The sequence below is a fragment of the Anolis sagrei genome, chromosome 4 (genome assembly GCF_037176765.1).
Source record: "Anolis sagrei isolate rAnoSag1 chromosome 4, rAnoSag1.mat, whole genome shotgun sequence".
In the NCBI taxonomy this organism is placed as follows: Eukaryota; Metazoa; Chordata; class Lepidosauria; order Squamata; family Dactyloidae; genus Anolis; species Anolis sagrei.
Window position 1 is genome coordinate 196,952,672 of NC_090024.1, and position 23,463 is coordinate 196,976,134.

A 23,463-nucleotide genomic window follows, 5' to 3' on the forward strand; every position below is an offset into this window, starting at 1 on the left:
ATTGTGATTTGGCAGGGACAGTACTGGTTAATCCTCTGTCATTCCACTTTTCCAACTGCTTTTAAAAAGTCCATTTTTCCCTCTCATTCCCTCACTTTCTCTTCAGCTTACTCCAAATAATGCAAATTGAGACCAAAGTGCAAAAGTAGTTTGTAGACTATTAACTCAGTGTTTGAATGGGCTAAATTCTGCTCACTTCAGTGCTGCACTCTCGCCTAGATTGTGTGTCCTTCTTCAATATAGCTTTTGTCATTTTGACCACACTCTGAAGTTGCTTGGCCACGTGCGTCCTAGTTTTCATCCATAAAATGCTGATATGGCTGTGTGGAAGCTTGCAGTTTTAACTTTAGATGGATTAGGGACAATATACACATCTGATACCTGCTCTATACACATAGTTGAACTTCTCTTACCAAACTTTGAAAATAGAAAATTCATACATGAAAGAATGATATGCCTCAGGTTATTTCATGAATCACAGCTCTGTCTGGAATTATGTATTTTTTTCTAACATTTAGTGCAAAAATTTGACTGTTGTGTGTGTGTGTATTTACTATAAAAATTATGTAAAGAATACTCATAAGAGTTTCTTGCTCTCCATGAAAAATCCTTTTCAACACTTTCAAGAAATTGCTAATTCTCAATTCAAGTGTTTTGTTGTTGAAATTTTCATATGTGCACAAAACAATGTGGCTTTGCACAAAATCCAATTTATGTATTTGTGGATATAACAAAGCATTTTGTGCAAAACATATTTTTATATAAAATACTGATGGGGCGTTATGAAAAAATAAATAAATCCTGAAATATGAAAAAATGTGCAATTATTTTAGAATTTCCTACAAAAACAATTATTTACATCCCTGGCATGGAGCAGTAGCTAATATATTCACGGGGCTCAATCTGGAAGAACATGGATTCAAATTCCTGTTCAGCCATCAAATTCACTCACCGGCCAACCTTTGGACAAATCAAATTTCTCAAGTTAACCTACCTAACAATGATTGCTATAATGACAAAATGTCACATAGAATGCTCTGAGAAACATACAGAATACAGTATACATTCTTAGTAGTTGTTAGAAAATGTCTGTTTCCTGGCCTCAGAACCTCTGAAAATGTGACTGAAATGTATTCTAAAAATAACAAACGGTAAATGGTTTTAGTGCTATAGCTAGTGAACACTGGATGATCCTACTCTTGGTTTTTGATCAATTGGAATTGGGAAGTCAATTTGGCACTTTAGCTGATGTCCTGCTCCTCCCACACTTTCAAGGAAAGAAGCAAATGCAATTGTTCATGAACTGAAAGCAACAAAGCCCAGCTGACAGCTCATCATCAACCCCTCTAAAGGGGGTGAGGGGATGCTTGGTGCAGCGGTAACTCCCCACACGTGGTGCAAATTATACCCTGTGGATCAGTAAATCACTGGAATTTGAGGCTGGTGGCAATCAAGGACAGGAGAGTGACAATGCCAGGGGAAATTGCATCTTTTCTCAAGGGCCACACCCATAGCTAGCTCTCCACGTTGTGTCTGAGATTATCTCTAATTTAAATACAATGGTTCTTAATCATAGTTTTTAATGCCTGCTCAGCTGGATTGCTGATTCTTTTTTTAAGAGGGATGCAGCCTTGCTCCCAGGAAATAAGGAAGATTTTGAAAAATACATCAATGAAAGGCATACAGCTCTTGCTCTCATTCAGTGCTGAGACAGGGTATCCATGTGCTCATTGAGCAGCTGCAGCATTGAGCCAGCCAAAAACAAATGAACCTTTCACAAGCCTCGCTGATGATATCCTCTATACTGTAACATTGATAGACTTTCTTCCCCAGGAGATTGGTCAGTAGCAATGATTTCCTCATCTGTTTCTAACACCACCTAACATCCCTTCCCCAACAGCATTGCCATGCATTATTCAACTGTATATGATTTTGAGATGCACAGTAGAAATTGTATGCTGGGGTACAAGAAAAAATGCAACCGTGTGCTCTGATATCCTTCATGGCAGATTAACTGGTCACCAGAAATCTAGACTTTCTCCCCAAGTTGAAGTTATATCATGTTCAACAATTGAGGCATTTCTCAAGTAGTGTCATACACATATTCTTGTTACCTGAGAGAATAGGGGAGACTAGTTAGAGAATATTTGCACATTCTCCTTATTTACTTATTTACTTATTAATTTTAGAAATATTGACACCTTTTCGCACATTAGAAATTGGTTTACAAAAATATATAATAAATTATAGCATGACAAATTAGTAAAAGCCAACAATAAAATAGTAAAATAAATAATTTAAAATGACATGCTGGCAATGCTATCAAGCAAGGAAAGGGCCAGGCAAATGGGCACGTTTTGACTTGCTGATGGAAAGCATTTAAGATTAAGAGACACCCGCAAACTTTCACATAATACAATTATAGTGTAGGAACATCTACTATAATATCTACCCACGCAGACGAGATTTCCTTTAGGAATCTTTTCATATTACACAGTTATAGCATTTTAATTATTCTTTTGCTGTTATGATTGCATCCTAAGAAATGCTGGGGTTGTAATTTCGGAAAGAAGTAGAGGTCTCTGGTAAAGATTTTCAATACTTATCCCAAAACTACAAATTGCAGGATTTCAAAGGCAGAGTGGAATCATAACACTATAATCGTGCGATGTAAAAACGCTCTTTATATCAAGAGGAAACTAATTCCACTTTATATGTACCACAATGGAGAAGCCTCTTTTCCACAACAAAGCATCTATAGGCCATGAGGCAACATTCAAAGCAAATTCACCTTAAGAGTGTACAGGTTAAGAAAGTTTGTAAGTGAGAAGGCAGGCTTTTATTTACATTTCTGTTTCCATTTTGTCAAACCTTTCCAATTTAGCTAAGAAAATCCTGATTAATTGTGTTTCCCCACTTTTTCACTTATTCTCTCTTTCTTAAACATCCTCCTTTCATCCAAAATTTATTTAAATTGGTACAAAGTGAATTCAAAATGCAAAAGTAGTTTGCACTAAATAAGCTTGTGGGTGGGAACTGGAGTAAGCTAAGGCAAAAACAAACTGCTGTAGTCCCTCCTATTTTTTGTGTTGTTCCTCTTCAAAAACCTTCCTCCTCCTTTAAAAGGCTTTAAAACAGGCTAAGAAACAGTTTTAACAAACCTGCCAATGATTTGCTGCCTATAGGGCAAAATTATTAACTGAAAGATGTGTCAGGAGCCAGGGAGGGCAAAAAAAGAGGTTTGACTGGATGGCCCATGAGGTCTCTTCCAACTCTATGATTCTATGATTCTATTAAAACAATGTGAAAGACAATGGAGGTTATCCTAAGGGGAAGGAACTAGAAACTAGTTGGAATCCTTCCCATCTGTAAAAATTTGGGGTCTATCTCTGAAACATTGCTGTTAAATGAATCTTAAAGGTGATTGAAATGCAAGAATACATTATGCTTAAAGAATTAGATATCTTGGAACAGTGATAGTGTTGCCATATTTCAAAAAGCAAAAAACAAGACATATTTACCAACTGAGTACTTCAATTATTGATCATTGTAATGATTCTCACTTTAAATATAGTGGGCCCTTGCTATCTCCTGTGGTTTGATCCCAGGACCCCTATGGAGACCAAAACCCATGGAGGCTCAAATCCTGTTATATACAATGGCATTGTAAAATGGTGTTCTTTAAATAAAATCAAGGTTTGCTTTTTGATCTTTGTGTGTGTGTGTGTGTGTGTGTGGGTGGGGTATTTTCAAGTCATGGATGATGGAATCCATGGATGCAAAATCCATGGAAATGGAGGAATGATTCCGCCTCTACTATGTACGTTTTTAGCTCTGAAAAAGAGGACATGTTTAGGTAAAGAAAGATGTATGTCAACCTCAGTTAAGCAGTTTCTCAGTGACCCAAAATCTCACAATCTTTTATCAATCTATCCTAATCCTTCTCAGATGTAGCTGATACTCTTACAGATATTTCTACCTCTTCTCTTATTGTCCCCTTATTCTGTCACTTTTACTAAAAGGGAAGCGGTGATATCCAGTATCTTCAAAGAGCTTTCCAATCTTTAATAGAGTTCTTACAATAAAGCCTCTGGTTTTTTAGCCACTGGCATTTTTACCTTTTAAGCAATTGCTACATGCTGCACACATACACAGTCCATCAAAAAGTTTGCTAAAAGAATCTGAATCTGTTAAGTCCAATGTCACAAATTTCAATCAGGGAGAAGGAAGGAACAGAGTTTGACTGCTTAACATCTTGTCAAGCTCAGGGTCCTTCCACACAGCCATATAACCCAAGATATCAATGCAGAAATCCCACAATGACTGCTTTGAACTGGTTATCTGAATCCACACTGTTATATATTCCAGTTCAAAGCAGATAATGTGGGATTTTATTCAGCTGTGTGGAGGGGGCCTCAGATGTTTTCTTATCCAAAACATCTGGGTACTTGTTTTTTTTCTCTTGTGGTGAAAAAAAGATGAAAGGCATCAGTCTTTTTTATCCATCAGTTAAAAAAAAACCCAGCTATGGCAAAAGAGTGGCAAAATGCCCTGGATATCTTCCTTAAATTTGCAAGGTCTCTTAATATGCTATTGGTTTGAAACACTGAAAAGATCCACATGGTTTCATCTAATTTGGACTAAGAAACGTGCCTGTTGCCAAACACCTAATAGCTCAGTTCGCTGTCACTTTTTCAACTCTTCTCCAATAAATATTGATGCTCTCTCCACAGTCAACTGGAAGTAAACATGCAGGTGTATGACAGACACCTTGTGGTTCATCTTTACAGGACTTACTGCCACGCTTTCTGAACCTGAACCACGCTTTCTGAACCTGTCTTTAAGTATTGTAAGAGTTTTTGTATCTCTGCACACCTTCTAAAACTGTTATGTGTGCCTTGCTGAAATCTCATTGGAGGTGAGCAAAGCTCTTTATAAACTACACTATATCAAAGTGGGGGAAACCTTGTTTTAAATTGAAAACTATTTTGGTCTGGTTGTATGACAGGTTGTTGCTATTTGTTGTTGGTTTCACATTATTTCTGATCTATTTTGCCTTTTAGACTGCAACAACTATTTTTTTTACAGTAAGCCACTATTAAAAATTATTACAATCTCTCTGCAAGGAGGCTTATGCAGGAAGCTCTTATTAGAAATGGTTGCCATGACTCTGCTTTACGTCAAGTGCCCAAAATGCCAGGTGGGCTGCATTCTTCAGGTTCCTCTACATTTCTGGTGAATGGTGCTATATCAGAAACAGAAAACAAGGAAGAAGGGAGGGCTGCTTTTCTTTCCCCAGATTGGACAAGGGAAAAAAAGTGAGGCAGGGTCCCTTCTTATGTCCGCCTCTTGTCACTGCACTCATGCCAGGTCCCTTTTCAACCTTGACCTGTGTATAAGTCAACCCAGGTTTTGGGGGGCAAGTTGTCAAAGGTTTATTGACTCATATATGAGTATATACAGTATATTTCAACTGACTTCTTTAAAAAGGTTTTATGTTACTCTTTCAATTTAATCTAATTGGGTTAGGACCCAACTGGGAGAAGGGCAGGGTAAATAAAGAAATATCTGCATTTTCATCCCTGTATCCTTCTCTAGGCCCAGTGGTGGAATCCAGAGAAACAGAATCCATAGATACCGAGGGTTGCCTTTTTTTTTGTCGTGTCAGGAGCAACTTGAGAAACTGCAAGTTGCTTCTGGTGTGAGAGAACTGGCAGTCTGTGAGGACATTGCCCAGGAGACGCCCGGATGTTTTGATGTTTTACCATCCTTGTTGGAGGCTTCTCTTATGTCCCCGCATGAGGAGCTGGAGCTGATAGAGGGAGCTCATCTGCACTCTCCCCAGATTCGAACCTGCGACCTGTCAGTCTTCTGTCCTGCTGGCACAGGGATTTAACACATTGTGCCACTGGGGGCTCCTAGGATTGCCTGTACTCCCACTACATACATTTTTAGCTCTCAAAAAGAGTTTGTCTAGGAAAAGGAAGACACATGGCAACCGTAGTTAAGTAATTTTACAATGACCTCAAATCTTTTGCCCATCTCTTTTAATCCATCTGACATGTAACTGATACTATTATGGATATTTCCATCTTTTCTCTTCTGTCACTTCCCACCAGGGTCTACTTGCCTGTCTTCTTCCTTTGCCTAAGTGAGTGTTGTTATCAAAATGAAGCATCTGAATGTATGCTATTTCCCAGTTCAAGCAATAGATATCTACCAATCCTTCAGCACAACTCCATTCCTTTATGCTCAGTTCCTGGGGCATGTTTTAATCCGCTGCCTTCCACACCTCATTGTGGTTAACCATCTCTGAAATTGGGCCTGTGTGGGAGGTCCCTTACTATTTGCCTGCCATGTTCCCAAGGGACCTCTGCTATTCTTTCCTCTGCTAAAGAGGGCCTTCTGATCTGCAAAGATCGCTCTTTCACAGCACAGCATTGAGCCCCGCAGCAGGGATGCTTTTTGCTCCAGAGATGCTGAAAAGGCTGCTATAGATTTGCCTCTAAAAATATTAAGTAAGCTCCCAAAGATTAAAGCAGCAGGGGACCATCCACAGACTCCATGAAAATCCTTTTCATATTGACCACATAATGAGGGCAAAGCACACTCCAGAGATGAGCCAGCTTTCCAGAAAGGAAAGAAGGGAGAAAAAAAGAGAGTGAACAGGAGGCCTGACGCCAGAAACCAAAGCCTTCTGGCTGGATAGATATAAGAGGAATAAAACTAAGCCAAACAAAGAGGTTTAGGAGATCCCTGAAAAAAAAATCAATATGTATTTTATTAATTTTTCTTGGGGTTTGTCTGGAGCTCTGTACTGCCTGCTTGATTCTTGTTTTAGTGAGAGGCATGGCAATTTCATTTAATATCAACTTTCCCTCAGATTCCCAAAAAGGAAAGCAGTAACATGAGAGAGAGAGAAAGGGGGAAGAAGGGGAGTGTCAACTAGAAAGAGTTTCCATGTGAGATCTCAAAAATAAAATAAAATAATCTTTCTTTTTGTGGTTGCTCATTCATTATTAACTTAGAACAAAATGTTCCACCTCAAAATATTTTGCATATTAAATAAAACTCAAGGAGTCTGCCGATCCACAGAATTGGAAGAGACCTTTATTTGTAGCTTTCTGTCTAGAATGTTTGATCTTCACACAGAGAAGCAGGCTTTCAAGTTGTTTTGCTCTTCTCTCGGGTTCTTTCCTTGCATCTTTGCCTTGCCTTATGAATAAATGCTACTTCCCATTAACCCTTCTGAAACTGCTGTTGTGGTTTCATCGTCCCACATGGTGTCCTCCTCCCAACCTCAGCAGCATGGCATCTATTAAAGTAAAAAATACAGCTGAAAGAAGTGGAAGAATTGTATAGCTTTTGCAAGTGCTGCATTTTGTGAGCAAAACACAGAATTAGAAGTGTGAAATGCAACATGTTGTATGCTGGAGTATAGGAGAAGGAGGATATGCAATGTGCAGCAATTTGAAAGAGAGACCTTCCATAATCTGTAATGTTGATGTACTTTGTTTTTGTATATTATTGTAATTTGCATATATGCTGTAAACCGGCCTGAGACCCTCGTAGAGGTGAGAAGACCGGTATAGAAAACTTCTAAATAATAATAATAAATAATAATAATCACTTGGAGATTTGTGGATCCTGCATTAATCAAACTGTATTCTGCAGCAAATGAAGTCCTAGTTGTCCAGTACACTTCTCTAACACAGTCACAGTTCTACTCTACTAATTTTTACAAGGAAGACGAGAATCCACTGCAAAACTCAAATGCAGCATATTTGTCAACAGGAAGATCTCAAGTTCTTGGTAACAGAAGTTCAGATCAGTTTCTTAAATTCTTAGCTGAATTCTGGTTTTGCCAATTGAATTCAGTGAAAAATAATGTGAATTATTTTCAGCATCAAAACTGTTGAATCTATCCAGGAAACAGTGAATTTTCTGGTTTCCGTGATATTCTATGAACGTCTTCAATGCAAAATAGTGAGAACTAGACATCCAATGTCTGATAAACAAGGTGGGTTTTTTCATTTGGAATTCTGCCTGGTTAGTCTTTACCCCTTTATTTTTAGAATAACAAATCTTTTAAGACATATATTTAAAACTAAAACTTGCATAGTAAAAGGAAAAGTATAAGAAATTTGAGGATTTGGTGAATACAAAATGTATCATGTAGGCTTGACCTCCTGTCTCTCAATCTATTCTCAAGTGAAAACAGATGCCTGAAGACTAGCAGAGGAGTCTAAATTTGAACAGAGCTCTTGTTTCCCAATTGAAACTTTTTGCCTAATCTTTTTATATGCTGGAGTTTTCACATGTATCTTAAGAAGTAACAGCACATTGTTGCTGAGAAACATTTATTACATTGGGTTGTTGTAGGTTTTTTCGGGCTATAAGGCCATGGTCTAGATGCATTCACTCCTGACGTTTCGCCTGCATCTATGGCAAGCATCCTCAGAGGTAGTGAGGTCTGTTGGAACTAGGCAAAAGGGTTTATATATCTGTGGAATGACCAGGGTGGGACAAAGGACTCTTCTCTGCTGTAGCTAGGTGTGAATGTTTCAACTGACCACCTTGATTAGCATACAATGGCCTGACTGTGCCTGGGGCAAACCCCTGTTGAGAAGTAATTAGATGTCTGCTGCTGTGTTGTTACAATTTTAGAGTTTTTTAATACTGGTAGCCAGATTTTGTTCATTTTCATGGCTTCCTCCTTTCTGTTGAAATTGTCCACATGCTTGTGTATTTCAATGGCTTCTCTGTGTAGTCTGACATGGTGGTTGTGAGAGTGGTCCAGCATTTCTGTGTTCTCAAATAAAATGCTGTGTCCAGGTTGGTTCATCAGGTGCTCTGCTATGGCTGATTTCTCTGGTTGAAATAATCTGCAGCACCTTTCATGTTCCTTGATCCGTGTTTGGGCGCTGCGTTTGGTGGTCCCTATGTAGACTTGTCCACAGCTGCATTACATTTGCTACGCCATGACATTTAGGATAATTTGCTTGTGTCTTGATATGGGCATTTCTTGCATTGTTCTACTTTAGCAATTAGCACCACATCTCCAGGTATCACTAACAGATAAGAAAACATGCATAATGGAGCAACACTGAATGGTAGCTGTACCATTTTTATGAGTTTCTTATACATCACTTCACCCAGTACTAGAACTGGGTACATTAGAAGGGCTAAACTGCTTACAACAGCTTTTTCTGTTCAAACAATTTTGACCAACAAAGGGCACAGAATGATCACATATGTGCAGTGGCATTAAGCTTCTGTATTAAGTTGAAGACATTGCTCTGTCCCAGTATTGCAGTTCTTATTTTCCTCTGAGTAGAAGTAGTGTTGTTCTAAATAGTATTTGGTTTCCTAGTATCTGGCTTTGCCACAAGAAAGGCTATCAGAGTTTTCCCTTTTTCTATGCATTTTCTGGGCAGCAAAACATCTGTTTATGGCTTAATTCCTTTCCCCTTTCAGCTCAAAGATGCCATCTCATCTCATAACTGGATGCACTAAAAAATCTGGGTTTGGCAAAGGCAAATAAAATAAAAGATGTCATGTACACTTGAAGCAAGCAAGAGAAAACAAGAATAGAGCCACAGCTTGCCACTCACAGCCTCTGTGGGTTTGTTGTTCATGCCTCTTGCTTCCTCTCTCTAGGAATCAAGCTGCTGTACTGCCAAGCCATGTCTGATGTGGTGCACTGGAATATGAAGACAACCTGGTGCTAGTGCTGGTGGTAAGGCACTGGGAAATACTCAGATTATGTTTACTGAGAACAGTGAAAAGGCATTAGTTCTAGCTCTGATATAAGATACTTTTCTGCAACTGAAAAATTGTTGGTTGAAGGGGGAAATAATAATAGAGGAATTGAATTTTGGAGAGGAGTTTCTGTCTCGAAGAAAACGACCAGATATGTATCAGTATATCCCCTGGTCCTATTCCGATAGCCATCTGTCTGGTTTAGGTAGGATGAAATGAATCATAAGAAAGCCTGGACTTGTATACACTTCCTCTCCCCTCATCCCCCTTTGCCTGCAGAAATAGGAAAGTGTTTTCCAGTCATGCACAGAATAGTATCATCCTCACATATGCAGAGTAGATGTCCCTAACCATTGTTTATGTTACCTCTCTCCAATGTAATAACCTCTATATAGTTTGGACTAACACAACCTCAACAAGTCTAATGGTGAGGAATTGTGGGGACTGTATCACAAAACATCTAGAAGGGAACAGGTTGGGAAGCTGGTTTAGGTAATAGTCTGAAACAGGGTCACTGAGTCTAGGGCCACTTCTACACTGCCATATAATCCATATTATCAAATCAGACAATCCACATTATCTGCTTTAAACTGGATCTTATGAATCTTCAATGCCATATACTCCAGTTCAAAGCAGATAACCTGGATTTTATATGGCAGTATAGAAGGGGCCTCAGTCAACTCACTCCAGATTCATATATTCCAGCTTTGAGAGATCATGTTTCTTAGTCACAGGAGCTCAAAATCCCTTGAGCATATCTAGTGATAACATACTAATTCCAAGCACAAATACAATCTAGCATTGTGCTCTACCACTAAAAATTAAATCTGTCTGATTATTTATGCTGTTTCATCTCTTTAAGAAAGCCTGTAGAGCCAGAGAAAGGAACAACAGAGGAAAAGAGATTTTTAAAAGCCCAAAGGTATGTGTGCTGGTCCATAGATTTACTTCTGCTCTGTGTCATTTCAGGAACATGAGTGTTTTGCCCAAGGCGATAGAAAGATCTGAGAAGTGGCCATCCTTTATGTATTTTGAAATGGGAGAAGACATTGCTTCTCTGCCCCTGAGTGCATTGCTAGGTGGAAGCTAATACCTTTAGCCAGTGACTTGTTCATTCAGTTTTTAAATTTGTGTTGAGGTGAAATTGTATCCAAAAAATACAGTTATAGCAATTTGGTACCAGTTTAGTTGCCATGGCTCCAGCCTATGGAATCATGGTGTTTGAAGCACTTAGAAGTTTCTGTTTGAAAGTTCCAGCCACTCACCTGAATGATAATCTTAGAGCGCTCTGGCAGAGAATTCTAAATACCGAACTACACTACACATCCCAGGATTCTGTAGGATAAAGCTATGCTAATTAAAAGGTATGGAACTGATATAATGAAATAGTGTGGATAACTCTACGGTCATGGCCCCAACTCTTTTGCTTCTTCCCAATCTATTGCTTTTTATATTGCTTATCCGGAGTAGTTCGAGAAAACTGAAAAGCTTGCACAGTTTTGTAGTAGGTTGGATAGTCCTAATAAAAATACTAATCAGGAACAGAAAGAAACCAAGCATCTTGGAATATGGTCAATTCAGAGACACAGAAGAAGGAAAATGTGATACAACAAATGATCTAAAACTGTATCACTTTGCTGACTTCAGCAGGCATTTAAAATCCAAACAAATGTAAATCCAAGAGCTTTCCTACTTTGCTTTGAAATGGTTGAGTGGTATTAGGAAGGTTTTTGCTGCAAAATTGAAACAAGCAACACAGTCAATGCAACCAAACTGTCATAGAGCAAGAATATTGGTCACTTAGTCCTAAAATTAACACCACATTTTTGACTCAATTATTTCTTACAGATACAGTGGCTGGATTTATTTATTTATTTATTTATTTACAGTATTTATATATCCCCTTTCTCAAAGCGGAACTCAAAGCGGAATTCTGAAGCCCTTATTCAATTGTTAGATTCAACTAACATCAAGCTCTAGCTTGACCTACTGATTCAATTACAGTTTGGTAAATTGACATTTGAAATTATTCATTAACTGCATTTTAGTTGGGAATTTATTTATTTATTTCAGACATTCATATCCTGTCCTTCTCACCCCTGGAGGGGGACTCAGGGCAGCTTACAACCGACAATCATTAGATGCCAACAACAACAACAAAAGCATGCTTAAACATTAATTAAAACATCATCAAAAGTTTAAAAAAATGTCAAGAAGGTTTAGACCAAAATATATTACACCTAAGTTATGCTGCTTGGATTGTTGTATAATGCAGAGTTCTTTGGGAATGTCAGAACAGAATTAGCTTTGCACTCATTCTGTGTATCAATTGCTACTTTTCATAGGTTTAGTTTCCTATTCATTCACATAAATGGCAGTGTGGATAAAATAGAAGTATAATGATCCTGTGTGTGTGGTTTCAAATGTCCTGTCAAATTATAGCAACCCCATTGATTTCATAGGACTTTCTTAGGTAAGGATTACTCAAAGGTGGTTTGCCAGTTCCTTCCTTGGAAAAATAGCTTACAGCACCTGGTATTCATTGGCAGTCTCCCGTCCAAATGTCAAGATCAGATGGGAGGTGGCACATTTAGTTTATTTAAATATCTATGCCAGGATGGGGCAAGCTTATTTGAGTACAATGGTATCTTTTGCCTCTGAGAAAATGTCCACAATGCAGGTTTAGTACAAAGCACCAAACATTCCAGATGAAATATTTGTGTAATGTATGTCTATCTAAAAAACCAAAATCAAACAAAATCAAAGTATCTGCATCTAGTCAGATGTAGTGTGAGAAGGCTCAGCAACACTCAGCACAAAATCTGGGGCCAATCCATGTCATGATAGACTTTACTATTTTCCCCATCATTGCAGCAGATGGCTATAAAGCTTCAAAGAGCTTCTAACCTTGTTGGGTGAACAGCTATGGCCAGGAGCTCTCCAGAGTTCTGTAGTCATCTGCTATGTTGATGGAGCCCAGATTTATCCCCTTTTCCCTGTTCTGCCAAGTACAATGAAAAGAGGATGATAACATTGGTTTGTGTAGACAACAAACCAGTTTCAATGAAATTCCAGAGCACTTCCCAACTATTTGGTTTATCCTACATTAAGGACTAGTACTCACTGAACATTATTTGGACATCCAGGAGCAACTTCTGGTCCACTTGAGTATTTAGCAAAAAGAGGAGCTGACATTTCTTCATTTAGGGATTTTTGCACTTGTCATGATACTGGGCAAAGAGAATTAAAGGGACTCATATTTGCGGAAAATATGAAGGGCAACATGCCACTTAGAGATCTTTCTGTCACAGTATAGTTTCCATGGAGAAAACTGCAATTTATCCACACAAGAAAATGGTAATGAATTCACACAAGGTCTTTTTACCCCTGAGGAAGTTCCTGTTGTATATTTAACGGAATAGGTAACATTGCAGAATAGTATTAAGTGACTTCATACAACAACTCTTTTTTGAAGCTGTTATATTTGGATAGATTGCTGCAAAATCACTGCTGAATAGAGAATTAGTCATGTGTTGCAGTTCTATGTAAAGCAGTGCAATGAAACTACTAACTAGATTTTCATAATGGTCATGCTCCTTTTCATAAATTAGGTGAATTGATCTGTTGACCTGATTGCCTCCTCAGATGAATCTTTTCTCTGTTACTGTCTCCCGAGGTGACACATATTTCTTTGTACTTCTCCACCATCTTGTTTTCTTCCTTTTCACATTTACTCCAGTCCAAAAGAAGATGAAATAGGTTGGGTAAAGGCGGAGATAGAAGTTTAAAGTGGAGTGTGGTCATGTATCTAACATCTCATGCTCTGTATAATTTTGTGGCACCGGTGAGAATGATGGTTCTGTAGTGATTGCAGACCATGAAAAAAAAGGCCTCATGAGGTTACCTCTAAAGCCATCTCATTCATATATATATGTGTGTGTGTGTGTGTGTGTGAGGACAGGAGAGACTTGAGAAACTGTAAGTCGCTTCTGATGTGAGAGAATTTGCCATTGCCCAGGGGACACCCGGATGATTTGATGCTTTTATCATTCTTGTGGGAGGCTTCTCTCATGTCCCCGCATGAGGAGCTGGAGTTGATAGAGGGAGCTCATCCGCCTCTCCCCGGATTTGAACCTGCGACCTGTCAGTCTTCAGTCCTGCCGGCACAGGGGTTTAACCCACTGTGCCACCCGGGGCTCCATCTCCAATATATGATTAACCTCTTTAAAGCTTATCAGCAGTTGCACTGCAATGTCCAGTTTGTACCATATGAGTCTGGTGGTGAGGAGGAAAATGCTATTTCTACAGTTGTATTCTCCAATAGCCTCCTACAACAGTACTAACCAGGTCCAATATGCCTAGCTTCCAAAATCAAAGGAGATTGGCTGTATTCAGAGTAGAATAGTAGTTTCACATTATGTATTTAAATATTTCTACTTACTCTATGTCAAAATGATCTCAAGGCAACTTTTAAATAACATTTAAAAACCAAATTAAATGGTTTAAAACAATAAAAATAATTTACATTAGTCAAGACATAATAAAAATAATAGACACATAATAGAAGATTAAACATAACAAACATAATCAAAGATTTAAAATTTAAAAGATTTTGCTAAATTATGTACACCAGTTTTTAAGATCAATTAATGAGGCCCAAAGGCTTTAGTAAATGGACATGTTATCATTCAGTGTTTAAATGAAATGAATATTGATGATAATCAGGACTCCAAAGGGAGGGTATTCCATAATTAGAGTGACATGGTTGAGAAAAACCAAAACTAATGAAACAACACAATGTATTAATTTCACTGCACATTGATCTCACTAGTGGGACAAAAGGATGGTTCCTCCAGCAGACTTCAATCCTAAGGCATGTGGAAAACAATTGTTTCCAACATGACAGTTCTAATGTGGACTTATCATGCAATTTTCTTAGCAATATTTGTTTGGGGGGAAGGGGTGCCTTTGAATTCCTTTGAGATTAAGTAAGTGTGAATAACCCAAGGTCACCCACTGGCTTATCTCTTTCCTGGAAAGGTCACAGTTGATCTACCCTAAATTTATTGATGACCTCAGCTTCATATAGAATGAATAGAATGAGGGATAATTTGGAGCCCTCACCACTTAGTAACCATGGGGCTGAATGGGACTCTTCCAATACTCTGAAACTGGTCCTCTAGACAGGAGCACATTGCAGAACAGTGTCTTTTGCTGCCATTTCACAAAGCTGGTCAAGTAACCTACCATGGTCAATGGTACCAAGCCACCGAGAAATCCAAGGAAATCAACAAGGTCGTGACAAGGTAGCACTCCCCTTGTTTCTTGTCTGGAGTAAGTCCTCAATTAGTGCAACTAAAGCCATTTCAGTGTCATACTTTGGGCTGAAACCAACCTGAAATGTCTGAAGTTGCCTAGCCACCATATGTTCAAACATCTGGGACAAAAAAGGGAATTCTTACAATAGGTGAGGAGTTCTCATAAATCTCTAGGTTCGGTGAAATCCTTCAAGGCAGCATGTACCTCTCCCTGATATAATATGGCAGTTACCACTCCCTGAACTTACCCAGTCAAACCCCCTCCTGCTAGGCATTAACAGACAAGATGAGTAAAAGTCAAGCTGTTGTGTCTTGTCTACATTATCAAGACCCAGAAATTCAAACTAATCCCATGAAAACTGATGATATGGAATACTGGATGCTTCCCTACACTCTATAATAAATGTAGTATCAAGTTCTAAGTATGTGTGAACAGTTTTTTGAGGAAATCTTTCACAACAGATAACTGTGGGTTGCATATGTAATCTCTTTCGGCATGTATTGAGAAGCCCAAGGAATAAGCCTACTGGAAGATTTTGGGATGCAATCCTAGTGATGTGATATGATTTTTGGCTTATTTAACTGCTGTCTGGTAGACAAATGTTTCCAGTCCCACTCCTCCTTCCCCTCCTTAACAAAGAAGACAAAACAAGGACATTCATAGGATTTACTATCTTCTAAAGGAAAAAAATGGAGGAGTGGCTATAAGTAAGACTTTGTAGAAAACAAACACTGTCAAGACAGAAGACCTCCTAAAGGGAAGCCAGTAGTCAGTAATTCTCTAGCCTTTAACACTCCCCATGCTCATTATGTTCAGAGAGATAGTAAAGGGGAAATTTTCCTGCAAAAACATAGTGGGTCATGCAAACACTGCATATTTCACCATGTACCGTCTGCCACCCACAGTACTTTCCATTCACCCTTTTCTATAATTCAAACGAATATGGAACACCTTTCATATTAGACAATTATAGCATTACGGTTGTACTTTAACTGTTATGGCTGCATTCTATGAAATCTTAGGGTTTATAGTCTGTAGACAAGCTGGTGTTATCTGCAGAGAATCCACCGCCCTAAACAGCAGTTCCCAGGACTCTCTAATTGTGAATGGGCCTAAACTTCAGAATAGTTGCTCAGAGGCTTGCAAAAACTAACTGTTCTAACACAGATACATCTGAACCAATATAAAAAACCCCATGTGGATGTAGACTACATAGCTGATGTGGTTTAATCACAATAACTAGATTTCTTTTGAGCGGGGGAGGGAAATTAGGCACATAGGTTAGAAGTGGTGTGAGCCTGAATGAAAAATAATCTGACATCTGGAAAATGTAGAGTAAGGTGGATAATGTCCCTGCAGGTCAGGGTCAGGTTACTGATGCTGAGCAATGCATTTAAACTGTCAAGCTGTCAAAACCTCCACTGCATATTCTTACTTATTACTGTCACCTAGGGTCACCCCATATGGAGTTGCTCCTTGACAGTACATAGACCTCCAAGCCCTCCTGAGGCAGGTCAGGTGAAGGATCCCTAGTTCAGTTTCACAAATGCTAAAGCCAGCATGAAAAAGTAATTGGTAGAAGATTGAGAAAGAAGATTGAGAAAGTCTCTTGAGGTCTTGCTCTGTTCTTGATATGTCTTAGTAGAATGGCAACCCCTGCTTTTGCTGCAGGATCTCAGACACATGACAAAAGTGGTACTAATATTTCCGTCTAGAAACTATACACTAGTCAAAAAAGCCCAGACTGGTTTTTTGGCCACTGCATCTTGCTCATTGATACATATATATTTTATGGTTTACTAAGATGCCTGGATCTTTTTCACAAATACTGCTTTCATGATAATCCTATATTTATGCATTTTATTTTTTCCTGGTACATGTTGCACCTTAAATATATTGGTCTTGACATTTATTTTGGTAGTTTTGGCCAAGCTCTCCACTCTGCCAACATAATTTTGGATTCTATTCCTGTCCTCTGAGATATTAGCGAACCCCTCCCCCAAATTTAAAACTATCTGAAAATTTGGTAAACATGCTTTCTATACCACCATCTAAGTCATTTATAAAGATGTAAAACATCACCAGGCCCATAAACTGGGAATTGAGATTATATTAAGACTGAGTTACAGATAGATAAATGAAAACAGATTGTTCAATCAGAAAGATTATTCAGAAAAAAGCTTAAAATGTTTATGTTATTTGTCTTTCAACAATAGGTATCCATAAGCAGGAAAGAGGACCAAAACATCAACTGTGGCTGAAATATTATCAGTTGAATTTAGTACCCTACCTGCGTGACTGCATCTCCATCTGCGAACCCACACGCTCACTCCGATCATCTGGGGAGGCCCTGCTCGTGATCCCACCCACGTCGCAAGCGCGCTTGGTGGGGACACGGGACAGGGCCTTCTCTGTGGCGGCCCCCCGACTTTGGAATGCCCTTCCAAAAGATCTCCGACAGGCCCCTACTTTAGCAGTTTTCAGAAGGAACCTAAAAACCTGGCTGTTCCGATGTGCCTTTTCAGATTAGGAATTCCCCATCCCAAGTCCTAGAAGCACTTTAGTACAACCGATGTTACTGCACACCATACCTCTAATCCTACGTTCCTCCTGCCATTTCAGCACTTTAACCCCTGTACCCCATTGCGCCAGCCGAACCAGTTTTAATAGTGTCTTGATGTAGTTGTTGTTGTTATTTTGCTTAATTGTTTGATTTGCTTTGCTTATTATTGTGTTATGTTTTATTGTATTGTGTTTTGAGGCTTCGGCCTGTGTAAGCCGCATCGAGTCCTGCGGGAGATGCTAGCGGGGTACAAATAAAGTTAATAATAATTAATAATAATAATAATAATAATACTGCAAGATAGTTTTTCTGCTACTATTATGTCTGAGTCTTATTGCTCCTCCACTGTTTCTTCTTAGCTAGTTCTGATGTCTGCTACATTTACTGCCACTTTTCTGCTGTTCAGTCTTTTCACTGTGTATTCTAAAATCTTAATATGGACAGTAGAGGTCCAATTCCTTTCACTTTAACATACAAAACAAAAAGAAAAAATTTCTTTATATCAAATGTATGTCAAATTTTCTATGACCATACTGTAATGATATTACAAAGGAGTCTTGCAGAACTTGGTACTATTCAACCTGGTGACCACAACAGCACTAGGGAACCAAACATATTTCTACCTATCCCTCAAATTTACCCAGCAGGGCAATTTCATTCCTGAACCACAAACAAGATTCCACCTTCCATAAAATCACTTTCCCCATCCAATCCTACCTGCGCAGAAGGAGTTTTGGGTGATTTTTGTTTTCCAGGTTCTTCTCAATCAGATCAGATAGCAGCTGCTTCAGAACATCAGTGGCATATTCTAGCTTGCCTTGAAGACCTGTCATGATAAGGGAAGCCACATTGCCCCGATCTCGCATGGAGAAACTTCGCTGCATCTCAAGGGTACGAATAAATGTCAACAGAAAGACCTTGTTGTTGATTAGTTGGGCAAAGAGCTTCAGGGCCTTTTCAACACCCTGCTGTCCATTCCCTTGGACCTGTAAGAAGCAAAGATTATCCTCACAAATCAAATGAAGAAGAGTTCCATTAATTCCAGGCTTTTGCGCTTGGGTTATGTGGAGACTCAGGAATGAGTGGCCACATTGTCTTTATACTAAGGTTAAAGGCTCATTAAGTAGCATTTGAATTTTATGTGTGTTACAAAGAAGTGGTTCTATCCATGGCACATTAATTACTAATTTAGTATAAACTTCTACTTTGATGCAGAACTAAACAAGCAAGCAAATCCCAAACATCCAATCCTTTTAATTACTTTTGGTTGTAAGTAATTCTGTATGAATCAAAATGGTAAAGCACTTTAAATACAATTCTTTACCAAACTTTTCAATGACTTACATATTCAGATTATTCATATTATGTATTTAACCGGCTGTGTAATTGGCAGTGCATTCATTACTGCAACAGCTTTTTAGAGTGGAGAAAAATGCTAAATAAATATCAAATGTCAATATTCACTTGCAATTTCATGACATAAAGCAAAGAGAGCCTGGCTACTTAAATGCCAATTTCCACAATTGTAATTTCGGTGATTAGCATCCATGTAAATAGCTCATTGAATTGATCCTTATTCTGGGAGGCAGGGAAGTTACAGATAAATGTGAACTTCAAACCAGTCATAATACAACATAAAACTGACTGTTAGGCTTTCAGCCCTTATATTTTTTCAAAGAAAACTTCAAAAAGCATCTAGTTGGAAGAGATCCTGATTGTTAGATACTGTTGAAAAGACATTTAAGGTATTCAAATCACAACATTGTATCACTGAAATGTGATCATAGTACAACTGATACAGAGCAATATTTGATACATTTGGTTCTGAAACATTTTTGTGAAATTTAGGGCTCTTCCACACAGTCCTATATCCCAAAATATCAAGGCAGAAAATCCCACAATATCTGCTTTGAATTGGGTTATCTGAGTCCACACTCAATGTCGGATTTTCTGCCTTGACATTCTGGGATATAGGGCTATGGGGAAGGGCCCTTAGAGAATGGAACTTTCTCCACCTGAACAGAGTAGAAAACGTAGAAAACCCATGGCCACTAAACCACGATTTGTCTTAGGCTCTATGGCAGGCACAGGCAAACTTCAGTCCTCCAGGCTGAAATTCCAGCCAGTTTAGCAGCTGTTAGGAATTGTGTGAGTTGAAGTCAAAAACACCTGGAAGGCTAAAGTTTTCTCATGCCTGCTCTATAGTATAGGCAACATTCTTATAAACCCATGGTTCTCAAACTGTGCTCCTCCAGATGTTTTCTACTTCAGCTCCCACAATTCCTAACAGCTGGTAAGCTGGCTGAGATTTCTGGGAGCTGAAATCCAAAACAACTGGAGGAACACAGTCTGAGAAACTCTGTCTTAGACCAAGGGTTCCTCAACCTTTGGTCCTCCAGGTATTTTTGATTTCAACTCCCAGAAATCATAGCCATCTTACCAGCTGTTAGGAATTGTGGGAACTGAAGTCCAAATCACCTGGAGGACCAAAGAAAAGGAGCCATTATCTTAGACCAGTGGTTGTCAAACTGTGTCCCCCAGGTGTTTTGGCCTACAATCCCAGAAATCCCAGCCAGTTTACCAGCTGCTAGGATTTCTGGGAGCTGAGGGTCAAAACATCTGGGGACCCACTGGTTGAGAACCACTGTCTTAAACCAACAATGAAAAATATTTTGCCCCACAGATGTTTTGGATTTCACCTCCCAAAAACAGACATCATGGGCAATGATCATGGGATCTGTAACCAAAACATCAGGGTCAAAGTTTCCTCACACTTGTTTTAGACTATGAATGGCTAATAAACAGACTATAAGATTTAAGTGAGAGGGATTTTCAAAGACAAGTGGGTCTGGCTAACATGTGTGCATGGCTGTACTTGTACCAAACTCTTTTATTATTACCTTCTTTTGTATTCAGAAGAATATAAGCAAAATTACATAAATGTGTTTGGCATTTACCCTTCAGTACAGTGTATTATCATCTACACAGAGCAATGTTTTACATTAAGAAAGAATATAAAAGATATATTGGTTGAATCTTCAATCAGCCAGTTTCAGCTCTGTGTATGTTTTTGACTTTTTATGCCAGTTTACACCTCATCTTCTACATGGTGAGAAGGTTGTTATGCATGTAGTTTGACTGACTAGTAAAAAAAAAAGAAGTATAGTATATTATCCTCTAAGTCTAAGAACATTTCCTAGAGGCAGGGCCGCCAAAATGAAAGGGGAATTACACAAAACATCATGCTGATGTTCTCAGGCATTGCAAAAATGTTTGTTTGCAAGAGCAACATTGAAAATGATGCCAGAAATGTATAAAATACAATATTTTTTTCACATGTGAGATTTCACCTTCCAGCCTGGGCATTCAAAGTACAACTACTGGAGCTTCAAACAGCAGCTGCCAGGTTTGTTTTAATTAGAGCCCTAGAGAAGAACCTCAAATCCTGATCAATAAATTACATAGCTATTGGCAGAATTTCACATTTGTGTACACTATATAGCAGGACAGAAACATTTTTAGACCACCTGAAAGGCAGATCGTGGCTTCTTTTTGCCATCATATGTCACCTCTTTGCAAGCTGTGTGGTGGAAAGAAGCATGGATTGCAAAGTGTCTTACCTTTTACAGCAGGAACTTGATTAAAAAGAGAACAGAAAAGGAAAATGTTTGCACATTAGCCACTAGGGACAAAAAAATGGCAAGCAAACTTTATCACAGGACATCCCTGTGGCTTGCTGAACCATAGATGTGTCCAAATTATTACTCCCACACCAGCATCATATATAAGGAATGCACAAAAATGCCACTGATAGTATAACCCTCTTATGTTTTTATTTGGTGAAATGCCAACAACAGCATGTTCACACTGAAGAATGGGTCCCATCTGCTTCTGCTGTTGTTTGAACTATATGAGAGCTACCTCAAAAAATGGGATGGCACAGTTGGTAAGCTCAGCAGGCAGTGCAGACAAAGCTGAAGTGATGTGACCAAGGTCTCTCTCACACAATAGCTTTGCCAAGCAGAGGACAAGATGAAGACAGCTTGGCAAGCTTCCTTGCAAAATGAGAAGCTCGTTCCTCTTGGGGCAGCTGAGTGCAATTTTCTCAGTTCCAGCCCCTCCTCCCCATGTGGTTTTGTATTTGACAAAGAACGAATTCAGGGCACATTTCAACAGTTGCTGGAGGCAAATGCAGCTGGTTTGTTGCTGGACATGCAGGTCCTGCCATGGAGTGTTAGCAAGAGAGAGGGAGTTAAAAAGATGGCAGAACAAAAGCCACACAGAAGAAATCAAGAGGAAATAAACTATGTGTAAAACGTAAAAACTCCAAGGCTTTTGTTATAATGAATTTCAGCACTCGTTGTGCTTAGCCCAGCACTTCTAATAAGATTCAGCGTGGGAGGCAGAAAGGTACTTTCACAGCTGTGTGGGTTTTAATCTTAGTTTCCCAGAGGGGACCTGAGAAACAGCAGCAGCAGCAACCTGATGAGACAGAGACCAAGGGAAGGTGCAGGTATCCTTTTACCTCTAGTTCACGTAGGACAGGGTGGTCTTCAATGCCAGGGAAGAGGACCCTCATAGCATATGTGCGATAATCAAGGTATGGGATCCCAGAGCGATCCAGGTCACTGGTTAACTCATTGATGTCTGTTTGGAGCTCTGCAAAAGCTATTAGAGGGGGGAAAAGGGCGAAAGACAGACAATCAGGGGGAAGCAATGGAAACAGAGGTAGTGGTACAAGCAATCACGGACTGCAAATGAGCCAAACCATGGAAGCTCATTTACTCTAGATCTTGCTATGTCACTCAGATATGCCCCCAAGCTGGGAGCCACTTCCACAGCATCCTAGAGAGAGAGGCGTGAGAGAGAAGGAGCACACACAATGCAAAGAGCAGATGCCAAGAACAAAACACATTTGCTAATTTGTATTCTGTTCACACCTTGTGTGTAAGCACTGAAAATGCCTTGAAAGGCATGGCATAAAAATAAAGATCCTATTTTTAAATCACTGTGCCATGCAGCTTTTTCTAACACACACCAACTCCTTCCACTCCCTGTGCTTTTTTGCTGTAGCTAGTACAAGCAATTGGATCCAATGTTTCTTGGTTTAGATGGCATTATCCAATGTGCAGGGGAAAAATGCTTTGATGTGGAAGCTACACATCACGAGATATATATGGAGGGAGAGGATGAAAATTCACAGGATCCACCATAGGTATTAACAAACACAGCACAGAACAGCATAACAGACCCTTTGTCTTTTACATTGAGAAAGGACTCAAACATTGCACACATATAACTGCATCCTATATTGTGCCTCCAATTTACTTTGTAAGAGGCATTGTGGTATAGTACTTGTATTCATGCTACATAACACACACAGTAGATATGTATACTTGTGAATGTACAAATTGATTTTAAGACACCTGATCATGTACTTGTTTGTAAATGTACCTTTTGGTACAGGTTGGATTTGTACCTAGCTCTCCTAAACCTAGCTCTCCATAAAGCATTAGTACATAAACCCCACTTATTGTTCCAGCAACATTCTTATAGACACTGTCCATTGGATAATTAACCTGACACCTAAAAGTGTATTGATAGTGGTCACTTTTGACTTTCAGGTTGGACAACTAACATATCAATAAAATAATATCAGTGTTTGAAAATCTAGAGCTGAAATCCTAATGCTTGTCAGTTTCAGAGCTCCAAACAGTTACTTGATACCAACCCAAGGAAATCTCTACTCAGCATATGGCTATTTTGAATAAGAGATTCTGGAGGCTGTTGTTTGAAAAGCAATCTTTACAAACTCTTGT

General features: G+C 39.0%; 1 protein-coding gene across 1 annotated transcript in view; it reads right to left on the reverse strand.

Moving 5' to 3' along the window:
• PLXNA2 (plexin A2) overlaps nucleotides 1-23,463 on the reverse strand; it is a 521,320-nt gene that overhangs the window by 49,572 nt on the left and 448,285 nt on the right. The window contains exons 21-22 of the mRNA XM_060772844.2: nucleotides 22,170-22,312; nucleotides 18,362-18,630 (exon numbers count right to left, since the gene is read on the reverse strand). Of these exons, the coding sequence (XP_060628827.2) occupies nucleotides 18,362-18,630; nucleotides 22,170-22,312 (412 nt within the window). The remainder of the gene's footprint in view (nucleotides 1-18,361; nucleotides 18,631-22,169; nucleotides 22,313-23,463) is intronic.